At 36.9% G+C, this 13,772-nt stretch overlaps 1 protein-coding gene across 7 annotated transcripts in view; it reads left to right on the plus strand.

The window, feature by feature from the left end:
- The window catches only part of INPP4B (inositol polyphosphate-4-phosphatase type II B), a 332,585-nt gene that overhangs the window by 240,697 nt on the left and 78,116 nt on the right, over nucleotides 1-13,772 (plus strand). For all 7 annotated transcript variants that reach the window (XM_064651566.1, XM_064651565.1, XM_064651568.1 and 4 more), the window contains 2 exons: nucleotides 1,438-1,542; nucleotides 6,938-7,046. In XM_064651566.1, coding sequence (XP_064507636.1) covers nucleotides 1,438-1,542; nucleotides 6,938-7,046 — 214 coding nt within the window. The remainder of the gene's footprint in view (nucleotides 1-1,437; nucleotides 1,543-6,937; nucleotides 7,047-13,772) is intronic.

Genomic DNA, 13,772 nt, shown 5'->3' on the forward strand with positions numbered 1-13,772 from the left:
CTTACTCTTCTTTTACCTGTCCATTTAAATCTGCTGTCATCATATTCTCCTCTTAGTCAGCCAGCGTTTCCTTGTCTCAGGTCTCAGTTATCGTTCCTTAAGCTTTCATCTTGGTCTCAGCTGAATTCTCACAAATGATCTGCACCCCTTCTGCTTTCTTTTCTAATTACTTAGTCTCCTTGCCTGCACTACTCTCATTTCTTTCCTGATAGTTTCAGCTCCCTTCCCTACCCCCCTAATTGCCTTTCTGTGCTTTCCAGATGCAGGTTTCCCACTGCATCATCAACACCTCCTGGTTTCACTCTGCATCCCCAGCTTTCCTGTCTGATCTGAAGCTTTGACTCCTGTCAATTGCTTTTCTTCCTACCTTTGCTCTTCATCTGTGTTAAATTATTAATTTAAATTACTAAGGTTAGGGAACAGCCTAAGCATGCTTGATTGGTCTGGAGCATCATTGGTGCCCTCTGGCAGTGTGATTTGTGGGGAGGCTCAATGCTTAGTCCTCTTGGAATCTGTGGCACTTTCAACAGATAAACCCTAGCAAATCTTGATTGAGCAAGTCCAAAAGAAGAATTTCAAATATTTCTTTTACCTTTTTGTTTGTTTCTGTCTTTCAAGAAACAGTTGAACCTTGACAAAAATTATTTAAAAATTCTATCTGCATCAGAGGAATTTTAGTTCTAATGATTAATAGTTGACAAAATGATAGGATGCTGAAAAGATGGTCTGAATAAATGTTGCGCTGCCTGAGTGACAAGACAAGACCACCTCTCTTTCTTAATCTACACCCTTTTATTTTATATATATTCTGCATCAAATATCTCCAAGCGAATTTCATTTTCATACTGTCAGACTTTTAATTATATTCCTTTATACCACCATAGAGTTACTCATAGTCTCATACTTTTGAAATATGCAGCCAGACTTTTTTTTTTCTTATGATTCTGGCTTTTTAGAAAGAAAACTAATTTACAACTTTCCTTAAGATAGTTCGTGTTTCTTTATTTGAGCTTTCTAGGAAGAGTGTATAGCCTACTCAATATAATACTTCTGTTTGAAGAAAAGAAATGTTACTTGGCAAAGATGTGATGCCATTATAGCTCAGCACCCTTGTGTTTTCAGCCCAGAATAAACATAATGCACGTTAACTGCGACATTGTTCCAGCAGACTGCAGACTGATTTCAGACAGCAGGAAAAAATGTCTGTCACCTAGAATAAAAAATTAGATTGTTCTGTGAATTAAAAGCTGGTTTGCTGCTTCCAGTATGGATACATGCTGAGACTCAGTTAGTGAACCATTCATCCTGATATACAATTACACGTTAAAAGGAAATTAAAGAACACTCTTCACATACAAGTATTGTCCTTGCATTAAAAAGAAGACAAAACATCTGTGTGTTTAAGATAATGATTCTTTAAACTTTTGCTTTTTTCAGGTTCTTCCTTCAAATCCAGCTGTAGCAAAGGAGAAAAAACACTAGAATTCATCCCAATAAATCTTCATCTGCAAAGAATGCATGTGCATAGTCCTCGATTGAAAGGTAAAGTATATTCTGCAGAGAAATTCTCCAAGTATGGCAAAGTGTGCTTTGAAATACACAGAGGTATGGCTTCCATTTTAGCCCTTTTCAGGATGTAAATATCTTTATATATCCAGTTTCAATGGTGAGCATTAGATGGACGTGCTTTCAGGTGAAACTTAAAACCACAGCAGAACTGAAAGGTGTGTTGTCTAGACAGTTGAATCTCAACCATTTTAAATTTTTCCCTTAATGGTAGAATACTGGCAACAGTCTTGTTAAACTCTGTAAGCGGACATAAAGATGCTACAGATAAAAGACGTGGAAAGTAATAGTATTAATTTTTTTGAGATAAATTTGTGTGCAATTTGGATTTACATGGATTTGGAAGAATGCTGAGGAGAAAAGAATATCACAAGAAATACAGTGACTTTTAAAGAAAATTCTGAGATTAATTTTGTATTACATGCATTTTGCCAGTCAGTGAAGATTGGTACAGTATTAGCTTGTTTGTAAGATTTTTGGAGTATGGCTTGATACAGAAGTTTTCTTGTATAACTAGATTGTTGCTTGTGGTTTGTGTTTGTTTGGCGACTGTTTGTTTTTTAAAATAAAATCAAAATCAAACTTCCAAATTCATTATTTAAAAGTCTCTGCTGCTGTACAGTTTTTCCACTTTGTCTAATGGGCTCTATAAAGTTGTGGTTATTTCCTGCTGAGTTTCTTTTTTTAGTTTAGTTGTTTTGGTTTCGAGTTTTTTTTTTGTGTGTGTGTGCATCTATGTGGAACCTGTTGGGTTTCCTGAAGGGTTTAATTTCATTCTCTTATGCCTGGGCATCTGCTTCTAAACCCAAAGCTTTCAGTTTTGACTGCTGTTTGCAAAATTTCTGGAGCAACTGAGTATGTACTCAGTTGAGGTCCACAACAGGTAAATCATAAGGTAGGTAGGTAAATCACAAGGTCAAGGAAGTGACCAGCTTGCCCATCCTCCCCATTCCACTACGAATTCTGAAACCTGCACCAAGCCATACTGCTACTGAGGTTGACCAGAATCCCTGAGACCGAACTGAAATTTAGGAATCAGGTCTGAAGTTAAAGCTGTGCGAGGAATTTCTCTGCCTCATCTTCTGAAGCCACAAGTTTTGGATACTGACTGCAGATCTTGCAAAACTAAGGAGTGGTTAACTAAATTCCTTTCAAGTTCTTTTCTAAAAATAAATTCTGGGGATGTTGTGCTCATTTTGTTCCCGTGACACTTCAAGGAAATAAGTAAATTCAGAATGTATGTTCACTGAAATGTATTGGTAACCTATGCATGGTTAAAAATATTCTGTTGTAGCAGTGCAGAACTAATACTGTCATGATTCATCCTGACACACTGCACAATGTTCAGTAAGATTCACATCCTACTCGGGCATCAGCTTAATTTTTCATTGTGATCCATAATGTCAGTGTGATGTAAAAGCCAGTCTTAACTCTCTTGTTTTAAGATGGCTTTTTTTCCCCCCCTCTCCAGTTTGCCACCCGAGACAGTGATAGAGCACAGTACAACACTTTTCCTTCTAGACATTTCTGGGATGTACCCACCAGCCTAGGTGATGTGAGTTGCATTAAGGACAGTATTACTTCTAAACTTAATATATCCTATTTCTTACACAGTGTTACCATGTGCCACAAAAGCATTTGCTCAGTGTTAAGTGAAAACATCCCTACTGATGTTGCTGACAATACTGCAAACTTCTAATACCTCCTGGAAAGGGGAATAATTTTCTATAATGTCGTCTGTGATTCTTTTTAATAGATAATTTCATTGCTGCTGCTTGCATATAATTTTTAGCAGCATCCTTTACAGATAAAAGATTATTCTGATACATACGTGTGGCCAAATCATAGCACAGTGAATAATTTGTTGACAAATTGAGATCTGTTAAATTTACTGTCACTGTACAAACACGGAAATTACACTCTGTAAGGTTTTTGCCTTATTAATACACTCTACATCTAAGCAGATTGTAAAAGAGTAGGTACAAACAGTGATTATAGCAGTATTATACTGTGTGAGCCCGGTGTTCATCCACTTCCAAGTTGGAACATAGGGACTTCCAATTGTCTGTTAGATACTGTATTTGTTCAATATTTTGTTATTTCTTTTACTAAACAGCAGTGCCTCCAAACATTTTAACAAGATGGGCATTTATAGTGACATAATGTGACAGCACAGATTTTAATTTAATTTAATTTAATGTTTTGAAGTTAATTAGTTAACTCAAAAGCATTTTTAGGTTTGTAATGGTGACCAGAACCTTAATACTATGTCTTTTCAAGAAAACCTCTCTGGGAACAGGACACTGTATGGTTATTTGCTAAATAAAAAAGTGTGGAAAGAAATATGACACTTAATCACTCATAAGTTTTACAGTACTTGAGTTTTGTTTTTTATGAATTTTCTCTTTTCTCCTCCAAAATCACTTTGCTTGGGGCACATGGTTAATCCATAATCTAAAAGGATACAGAAAGAGATAAGTTAGAATTGTGTTCTAAATTTGGAACTTTGTTTAAATTATGAAACTCTCCCTTTGTATTTAACTAATGTTCACTGTGTCTTGTGTTAGATATGTACAGTTTGAACAGTTTTCAGCAATTGCCCATCAATCTGGAGTAGGCAGCACTTTTACATCAAGTTGGTCTTTCTCATCTCATGCTTTGCTTGGCATATATCAAAAGGTACCTGGAATATAACCAAGAGAGTGACAGGGGAGGGAGGAGAATAAAAAAAGAAAGCATGTAAACATTGACAGAGGTGGCCATTCTACAGGCTGATGAGCCATAAAACTCTAATTAACTCTTACACTGTCAGATGTCTTAATGTTGGCAATGCAAGATGGGTTTTAATCCCATCTATCGTGTTTATGCACATTGATACATGATATTTTTTTGTTTGACATGTTTAATAACAGATTGACTTTTAATGAAGTTTGATTTGGGTTGTTATTGGGTACTGACATGGTATAGAAAGTACTGTCTGTTTAAACTTCCAGTAGGAACAACTTTGAGAAAAATACTATTTCCTTAGGGGATAACTGTATCCGTATCCATTTGATAAACACCACATTTTGCACTGTTCATCATACTGCAGGAGTTAAATTTATACATCAGCATAGCTTTGCTTCTGTCCCTGTTTATATGTTGTGTGCTTGTTTCAAATAAATTTGGTGAAGTGAAATGATTTTTATTTTGCATCTTGCCACTGTGAGACACTCACTGCCTCCTGTGAAGGCAAGCAGGTTTGCTTCAAATTCGAAGATTGGGCTGTTCTTGACAATATGATACCACTCATATGGCTCTCTGCTGCATTTTAAGCTCTGCCTTCAGTGCAGAGACGTGTCAGCAGTGGTTGCTCTTGCAGTGGGTGACGGCTCTGAGTTACTGGAGCACTTCTGTACCAGTGCACTGATGCTGACACTGCATGTCCTTCAGAAGGAGCTCCACTGATGTGTAAGTGGAGCACATCACAAGGCATTCCTCCCAAGCCTTGCAGCACTCTCCAGTGTACTGTGCTCTTGAAAGTGGCAGAGAGATTGCCCTGTGCCCGTCACCAGAGCTGTAGACGTTTTCTCCTCCTTTGCCACCCTCACTCTCCTGTGCTCACTTACATGAGGTGGGTGCTCAGCTGTTTATGTCTCAAACAGCTGCTCTTTGACCATGCTGAGAAGTGGCCACAGGATGAATGAAAGGGGGGGTAAATCCCCCCTCCAAAGTAATTATCAGCAGGGTCACTGTTTATTTTTAAAACAGAGCCAGAACCGGGCTTTATTCTTTTAAATGTTTTCCTGTGATTTCATCAGTTGCTTCTAAACATATTCAGAACCCATTATTCAGTTAACCTGATGAGCTCATCTCTTATTTTGGTTTCAAGCAACTATTGTTTTAAGCAAGAGAACACTTATTGTCAAGTACTGATGGAGCTCTAATAGTCCAAGGTTATGTATTATGGATAAATCTCTATTAAGACCTGAAAGAATGGGCTATTTAAGAATCTTGAAGCTCACCTTAGGCTAATGAAATTATGTCACTTCTCCTTTTAAGTGGAAATTGAAGAGTTACCAATTCATTAGAGTTCAAATCAATTTGAGCAAATATCTTCTGAGAGTCAGCTCTGGAAGTAAAGCATAGTTCATTAACTGAATCATTTGTACAGTGTTCTTGCTTCTAGGGATATTTATCATCAGAATGCAAGAAAAGTTCTATTTTAGGAGAGGACTAGATTTTAATTTACATGGCAAGCTTCCTTGATGAATAAAGCAGTTCATAAAAAACATCCTTTAATAGTTCCCTTAGAAATACATTTTAAGAATGAGGCATTCCAAACTGTATTTTTATAATTGCAGTAAGCTTGGGTACAAAACAGGTACTGCTTAGTTCAGATGTAAATTTAAACTTTGAAGAAATAATTATTGTGGTTTGGGATGTAATTAAATCTTCATCTGTGCCCTGATAATCAATCACAAGTTCTTTTTAAAAAGATATTTCATCTCTAGTTCCGTAAACATATATCCACACAAAAAGTTCATCCTGTACGTCATAAGACATCAGGTATATACAGAGAGCAGCAACACTTTGTTGTCTCAGCAAGAATTTCAGTAGTATGGTTTTATTTCCTATTCTGGTAGCTTTTCAGCTGAAAACAACTGACTTTGTGTTCATAAATACTTATAAAAAAGTAAGTTGTTGTCATAAAGCAGGGCTTTTCAATTTAGCATTAAACGGCATTATATCTGGAAGTCCATTAACATTAAATCCAAACAAATCCAAACTAGAAAAGAAGTAGAGATTTTTACTAGTCTGATTGACTTCTCTGGGAATGCAGTGAATTCATTGTCACTTGAAGTCTTTAAATCAAGATTAGATGCCTTAAAAAGGAGATGCCTTCACTCAACCACGAGACATAAGCTTGATGCATAATCTTGATGCAGGAATCATTAGCTGTAAATCTGTAGTTTCTATTATTCAGAGAGTCAGACTATTCCCTTTTAATGGTCTCTTTTGATTCTAAAATGCTTGAATCTGTGCATCTCAACATGACTACAAGTTAAATAATGAAAGGGGTAATAAAGGGAAATACACAAAGGGCCAATTTACTTGGCAGCTTTGTAAACTGCAGAGCTAGAATATTGTTCTACACTGCAGCATATAATTTAGATGTAGCCATAAATCAGGTGAACTTTCTAGGGTGTGCAGGTGGCTACATGGAAAGACTGATTAGCTCTTGGGCCTCCTTGAGACATGGATTATCAATTATTCCTTGGAAATAACGTAGACTTGCTGTCCTCATTTTTTGTAGAGTAGATGTCATAGTGTTGTCATGCCCTGGGGACAGGCACATTCAAATCTCTGTGTTTGTCTGCTCCCATTCCAGATGCTTTGTATGATGTCATCACCGTGGGAGCCCCGGCAGCGCATTTCCAAGGATTTAAGAATGGTGGTCTCCGGAAACTGCTGAGTAAATTTGAGGCGGAAAGAAGAAAGTAAGTGCTCTTTCAAGTAGCTAGGAAAATATCGTTAAAGTTGCATTAAAATGTTATGAGCTCACTGAATAACAAAACAATTTACCCTCCTGAATGCACGGAAGCTTAAAATCTAGTAGGATTGGACATTGCATTCATCAAATATTTCCTTTATCTTTCCCGCTTTGTTAGACTACAAAATTGAAGCACAGCCTACTTTTAGAGTTAAGACTTTTTTTGAATAAAGGAAATTACCTCAAGCTGCATCACAGGAGGTTGAGGTTGGACATCAGGAAGAATTTCCTTATGGAAAGGGTTATCTTGCATTGGAACGGGCTTCTCAGGGAAGTGGTGGAGTCAACATCCCTGGAAGTGTTTACAAAACAACAGCAGTTGGTGATGTGGTGGTGTTCAGTCAAAGGTTGGACTCAAGGAACTTGGAGGTCTTTTCCAGTCTTAATGATTCTATGGTTCAAAATTTTGAATTTTTTTTTTCACATATTTCAGAAAGCTTGAGGTATATCAGTGCTTGAAAACATGCTGTTCAAAATGAGGTATGTCTTTGGCAATTCTTGTGCTAAGAGGAACATAGCTATAGACAATCTTTCAATACAGAAACAGTAGCTTAAAGTAGTATCTCTAATTCTGACAGCCATGAGCATATGTTAAGAAAAACTATTTTTAGTGCAGCTGCGAAATAAGTAAGAAACTCTTCTTATTCGTCAGAAAACCAAAATAAGACTAAGCAAAAATAAAGTTTTCATTTCATTGCTGTACTCAAATGCTTTGTTAACTGCTGAACACGTACAAAAGTGTTAGTTGCGCATTTTGCTAACTAAGAATTGGATGTGTTTGTGTTTGTTGCTATGGCTGTTAAGATTTTCAAGCAGCCACAGCTGTCACTGGCAGCACCCGTAGTTGTGACTGCTCAGTTCTTCAGCTAACAGTGCCAACCCCATGCAATCAGTGTCACAGCATTTGAAAGAGAATGCAGCAAGGACTCTGATTTAAATCATCATGGTGCTCCATAGAAAATGAATTCTATTGTATTCAATGCTCAAAAAGTTTCATAGGTACAATATCATAAAGAATTAAAAGGGAAATTATAAAAATCTAATGTTGACTTCTAGGTTGAATAGCAGTTGGCATCAATACTAAAACCAAACAAAACCAGCAGATATATTTGCTTTGAAGCTGTACTATTGGGTTGTTTTGGGGAGTTTTCCACTACATAACATAAAACTCCTGTTAAATCTTCTAAAATCTTTCATTTCCCTGACCACCTCTGATGTCAAACCTTGCCAATGAAACATGAATATTATTGATCACATAAGACAGTTCATTGAACATTGTGTTAATACACTGCTATCAGCAGACTGGTATAGGCAGCCTTATCCCCATCACATGGAGGCCTATGAAGTACATATTTTCTAATGAAGAAAATATCTAAAATAATTTCTTAAAGCATCTCCTTCTTTACTATCTTGTTAATGTAGTTACTATGGTGTTTAGTGAGGTTTTATTATAGTAATTAAGAAGAAATTGGAGTCATAAGTGATATAAAGAACTTTACAGTTCCAACCCTCACAGTTTTCAGCTTTCAGAAAATGAACTGTTTCTCACTTGCTGAGTTCTGCAGCATATCCACGTTGGCAGATATTCTCCCAAAAATGGAGGATAGCTGTGAGGTAAAATATTCTCTGTGATTGCTCTTCATTGGAGAAAAAAGGGAAAATGCCATATAGGGAAGAGAACTAGTCTTTCTTGAGTTCTTCCTGGGAGAACACATATTGCAGTATCTCATAGGATTGACTAGACAGTGCCCTTGTTTCTTAGTTGCCTATAACAGGGGAGAGGAGATGATGGGCGAGACTCCTTTCTTCAGCTCCTGTGCAGTGTCAGAACACAAGGATGGCAAAGGATACTTGGTGCAGCACAGCCTCTTCTCATTTTCATTTGCTGTTATTTCACTGAATCGACCATGTAGACATGTTTTACAATGGGGGCAGCTTTTCTGAAGATTCGTTGAAGGAAGACGTGACATCTTGAAATATCAGTCAGAATATAGAATGAACAGAAAAAAATGCAGATTAAGCAGCCATTTCCTCTAGGCTAAGTGAGCTGAAAACCTAGAGGAAGATGTGGGAAGAGATTAGTTCTCAAGCTGATCCTGGTAGCTTTCAAGACATGACAAAATACCTTGCATGTCTTTGACCTTTAGTCTGGTTATTAGAGCAGTTTATTGAAATATTCAACAGTGTGGGCATATCACAGAATATTCCTTGCTCAAACCTAGACTTGTGGAATTACAGACAAGAGGAACTGTTATCTGGTAGCATTTGCAATTGCTGAATCAAAACAAGACTGAGACATGTTTTATAAAAGTTTATCAAACAGAATAATGTGGAAAATGTGCATCTGAAGGTAGTTCTGGCATGTTTTCTATTATGCAGAATACACATTTTTGTGCAGACAGCGAAGAAGGCATTGTATAAGAATATCTATAAAAAGGGCTATATTTTTGCAATTCTTCACTCATTTGTTACCATCAAGCAGCTCATATTAAAAGAAAAAAAAGGAAGGCAGATTTCTAAAAATATGACCTGAAAGAAGAGCAAGAACAGCTTTTCTTACAGGTGAAAAATATAACACTCTATGGTATGTGAACTGAAACCCGTTGCATTGCTTTATAACCCATTCACATACTGGTTTTTATCTGTAAAAAAGATACAGATAAAAGGCTCTTCCACTAGAAACATCACTCACGTCTATAAGGCATGACTAGTATATCTGTCCCTTTAGTAGCTAGTAGTGAACTTCATAAGACCAGTAAAAACAACTGATGCTTTTTAAAAATTTTGTTTAGATATGATAGCACTTCAAATAATTAAAATGTGATGATTAAGGTATGGCAAATCATTGCAGAATATTAATTACATGTTTAGGATATACGTTTATTTAGAATCTTTTTCTTTGTGCTGTATTGGATTGTTCTTTTTATTTTTTCCTTTGCTATTTCTAGCTGAAAGACAAAGTGAGACAGTTGTTCAGATGCAGTCTTTCTTTTGACCTGCTAGTAAAGATTATTTCTCCTTCCAGCAAATGGAAGAGATTGTCTTCTCATCAGTCTAGATGACACAGCAAATTATTACTTTTAGAGCTCAGTTGTGCAGGAACGTTTAAGGAAGACATTCTGTAAGTTATCCCCATGTAATGCCTCACTGCTTGAAGTGTTCATAAATCACTTTCAAGATACACAAAGAGCTTTTTTTTCTTATTTAAAATCTAATTCAACCATCTTTCTTTTAATCAAAACACATAGACTTATGATTGCAAGTTTTTTAATGCTCCAGTTCTAACCATCAAGAAAATCAGAAGTGTCTCACAAGCTCTATTAGGTGCTGTGATTCACTGTGGTTTTATACATAATTTCTAGCAACCTGTTTGAAAGTTATCCTGTTTTAAATTAGCACAAGCTTAAAAGTGGAACAGTACTGTTGATTTTTTTTTTTTAAGCAATAATAATTTAATTTCGTTTTGAACTGTCTGAAAGCATCCTTACTGTTTGATGAGGCCTAGATTGTTGGTCAAGATGTAAGGTGTGCTCCTTCACTAACATATCTGTTACCAGAGATTTTATTAATGCTGCAGTCTCCTGGGCTCCTATTTCCCAAATTTTATAACCTTCGACCCATTTCCGTTCTCTGAAGTAGCATTGTTTCACAGAAAATCCCAGAATGTTGCAATAATAACGATCCATGTTTGAACTAATTGTTCTAATCTCTACTGTCAGAGGAAAACCAAAAAGTGTGTAGCACTTTTCACAGAGATGTTATTCTTTGCACACTTTCTCACACACGTGTACACGTCCAGAAATGGGAAAGACAAATTAGTCTTCATGGAGATGAACACTTTTTCACTGACCATAAAATCAGTGTATTAAGGTTGTGTGAAAGTTTAGATGAGAAACTGCTGAAGTTTGTGCTATTCATTGAGATATAAAATTCTCATCACAGTATTTTCCAGTTGCTGGACACTCTGGACAGAATTGCCTGAAGCATTTCCTTAAGAGGGCATAAAAGAAAAGAGACTGGGGCTGTGAAAGAAGGGAAGGACTTGTGGGAGCTCTGCCTGCCAAGGCTAGGATCTCAAGTTTTGGAGAACAAGAAACTTCCATCTATGTGGACTCCAGTAGGGGTAGGAGGAGACTGGAATCCATGTCTTTGCTATTTTTTTCTTGTAATCTCTCTTCAGCAGGCTGCCAGGAGGCGGCTCCACTGAAAGGCACCATTTAGCTTCAGGCTTGTGGTGGGGCATGATAACTTTTTTCCTTCTGATAAGAATCATGCTCACTTACCCAGAATAAGATTCTCTCCTACATTAAACGCTGCTTGCACCTTTTCACCAATGTAAAGATACTCTAAAATTAATTTGAAGATCTGTGGAAGGCTTTCCCTAGGCATTCAGCCTTTCTGGAGTGAGTCTTCTTAGGAAGATTCGGTGCGAGATTCACCTATGCTGCTATGGCATCTGTCCTGCTTAAGTCTCTCAAGGACTGGAGGCAATCTTGGCCTTTCTTTTCACTGAAACTCATGTCCCATTACCAGCAGAAGGCATTGATATAGAGTTACTCCACGGATCAGTTAGGAATGAAGAGGACATAGAAGAACAGCAGGAAAAAGTCTGTGTCCAGCTTTAGCCATTGCCTTGAGATAAGGATTTGTAGAGATTTGAACATCATAGGCAGAACTAATAATATGATTTCATTTTCTTCGGTATTCAAAATTAGAATTTCCAAGTTTGCAAGGGAATCTTAAGGAAATAAAAAAAAAATTTAATTTAAACTTCTGGTTTCTCTCAGGCCTGTTTTCATAACCTCAACGCTGATCCTATGGTTCAGTTTTATTTACTGAGACAGTGAATCGTTCAGAGTTTTTTTATGTAGCAATTTATTTTTGATCATAACTTCCCAGTTTGGACAGAATACATGCGTTGCATAAGTAAGCCATTGAATTGGTATCTTCAGTAATGTATATAAACTCAAAGTTATCTGGGATTAGAGGTACTTGCTGTCTATGTTTTAACTGTATTCTTGATGTGAATGTCTGGGGTTTTGACCGTGAAAAATGCGAGGTCAAGTGTTCATTGTTGAAGGATTTTAACCCAGTCCCAGATGATGGCAGTTTAACTCAGTCATGCAAATTACACCCTTACCAGCAGGAGTGGAGTAACTCCGAGTGTCATTAAAAATTAGACGTTTAGCGTATTGCAGTATTTATTCTCAGGCAAAAACTTTTTTAATCTAGGACTAAAATTGCAGATGTAGCCAATGTAATATTTATTCAAATTACATGACAATGTCCTTAAAGCAATTTTAAAACTGAAATGACCACTGGCAGTGATGTGTTCATAGTCAGTGATGGTGCCGAGATATGGAAATGATCAAATGTGATTTTATATGCTCAGTGGAAGCTTTGAAACTTAACCCAGAAGACATTATTTTAGAGTTTTTCAAAAGGTACATGTGCAATAATGTAATTTGCATATCAAAGGTAGATTTTCATAATGCTGCCTGAGTTCCTGCACTGGACCTACCCATGTGGCCTTTACCCTAGTGCTAAAGTTTCATCCAAGATGCCTTAGGACATCTGTGAAAAGTTTTATGTGCCTGTAAGTTCTATTGGCAGCTGCCTCTTCTAAGTAATAATACTTATATACTCTAGCTGTATGTGTCAGCAAGCTCTAAAAGTAGTTACAGATGAGGAAACTTCACTGAATTATAAGTAGTAATGTCTTTCCATGAACAGTAAGGCCTCTGAAAATCTCAGACTAGTTTTAGATTCAACAATGTTGGGACACAACAATTAGAAACTGCAAATACTCCCAAACATGTTGTTTCTGACAAAGAATTACACACTTTCTCGGAGGGAGAGAGGAATTTGCTCTGAAATTATGAAAGAAACTAAATATTTGAAGTTGTCTTATGATTTCTGGGGTTCAGGAAATGTTAAAATTAGCCAAATAATGAAGTCTGATAATACACTTAATTCTGAAGAAAGAGTCATTCTCTCTTCACTGTTTCCTTTATTTAAAAGCTGTGATTTACTTTATTACAAGGAGAACTGCCCACAGATTTAGTATTGCTCTTCCCTCTGTCTTACAGCATTGCCTGTAGCTTTTCTGCTGCAATATTCAGCAAAGCTTAGAGCTGTGGGAGATCAGTGGAAATGATCAGGGAATTAAAGGCTGAGGGAAATCCCAGAAGGTAGTATGTGCATGGTGAGCTTGATAACAGCATTAGCCAGATTCAGCCTGCAAAAAGGCTGTTTGATAAAGGGAGGGAGAAGCCTGAAGGGGAATTAGAGAAGTGTCAACACTTTTAAGACTGTGTCTTCAATACAATTAACACAGACTATTACTCTTGTCCCTGCCTTGTCTACTGAGTCTGATAGCTTGAGAACTACCATGAATGTAGAGGTAGATCTGACTTTGGAAGTGTTGCCACCTCAAAGGTAGAATTGTGGCCATTTCCTCATTTTTGGAGGGACAGAGTTTTTTTTTTCCCAGTTCCTTAGGAAAGAGAGTTTATATGATTAATTTTACTGAAATACTCAGAATTCCGACCGCTTCACTCAGCAGTACAGTAACTTATGTAGGGGACTGTGAGTTGGAGCTGAGGAGTAATTTTGATGTGGCTGGTAGCATGACTGATCATGGCAAAGTTTTGATGACTCAGATGCCATTCAT

The sequence above is a fragment of the Pseudopipra pipra genome, chromosome 4 (genome assembly GCF_036250125.1).
Source record: "Pseudopipra pipra isolate bDixPip1 chromosome 4, bDixPip1.hap1, whole genome shotgun sequence".
Taxonomy (NCBI): Eukaryota; Metazoa; Chordata; class Aves; order Passeriformes; family Pipridae; genus Pseudopipra; species Pseudopipra pipra.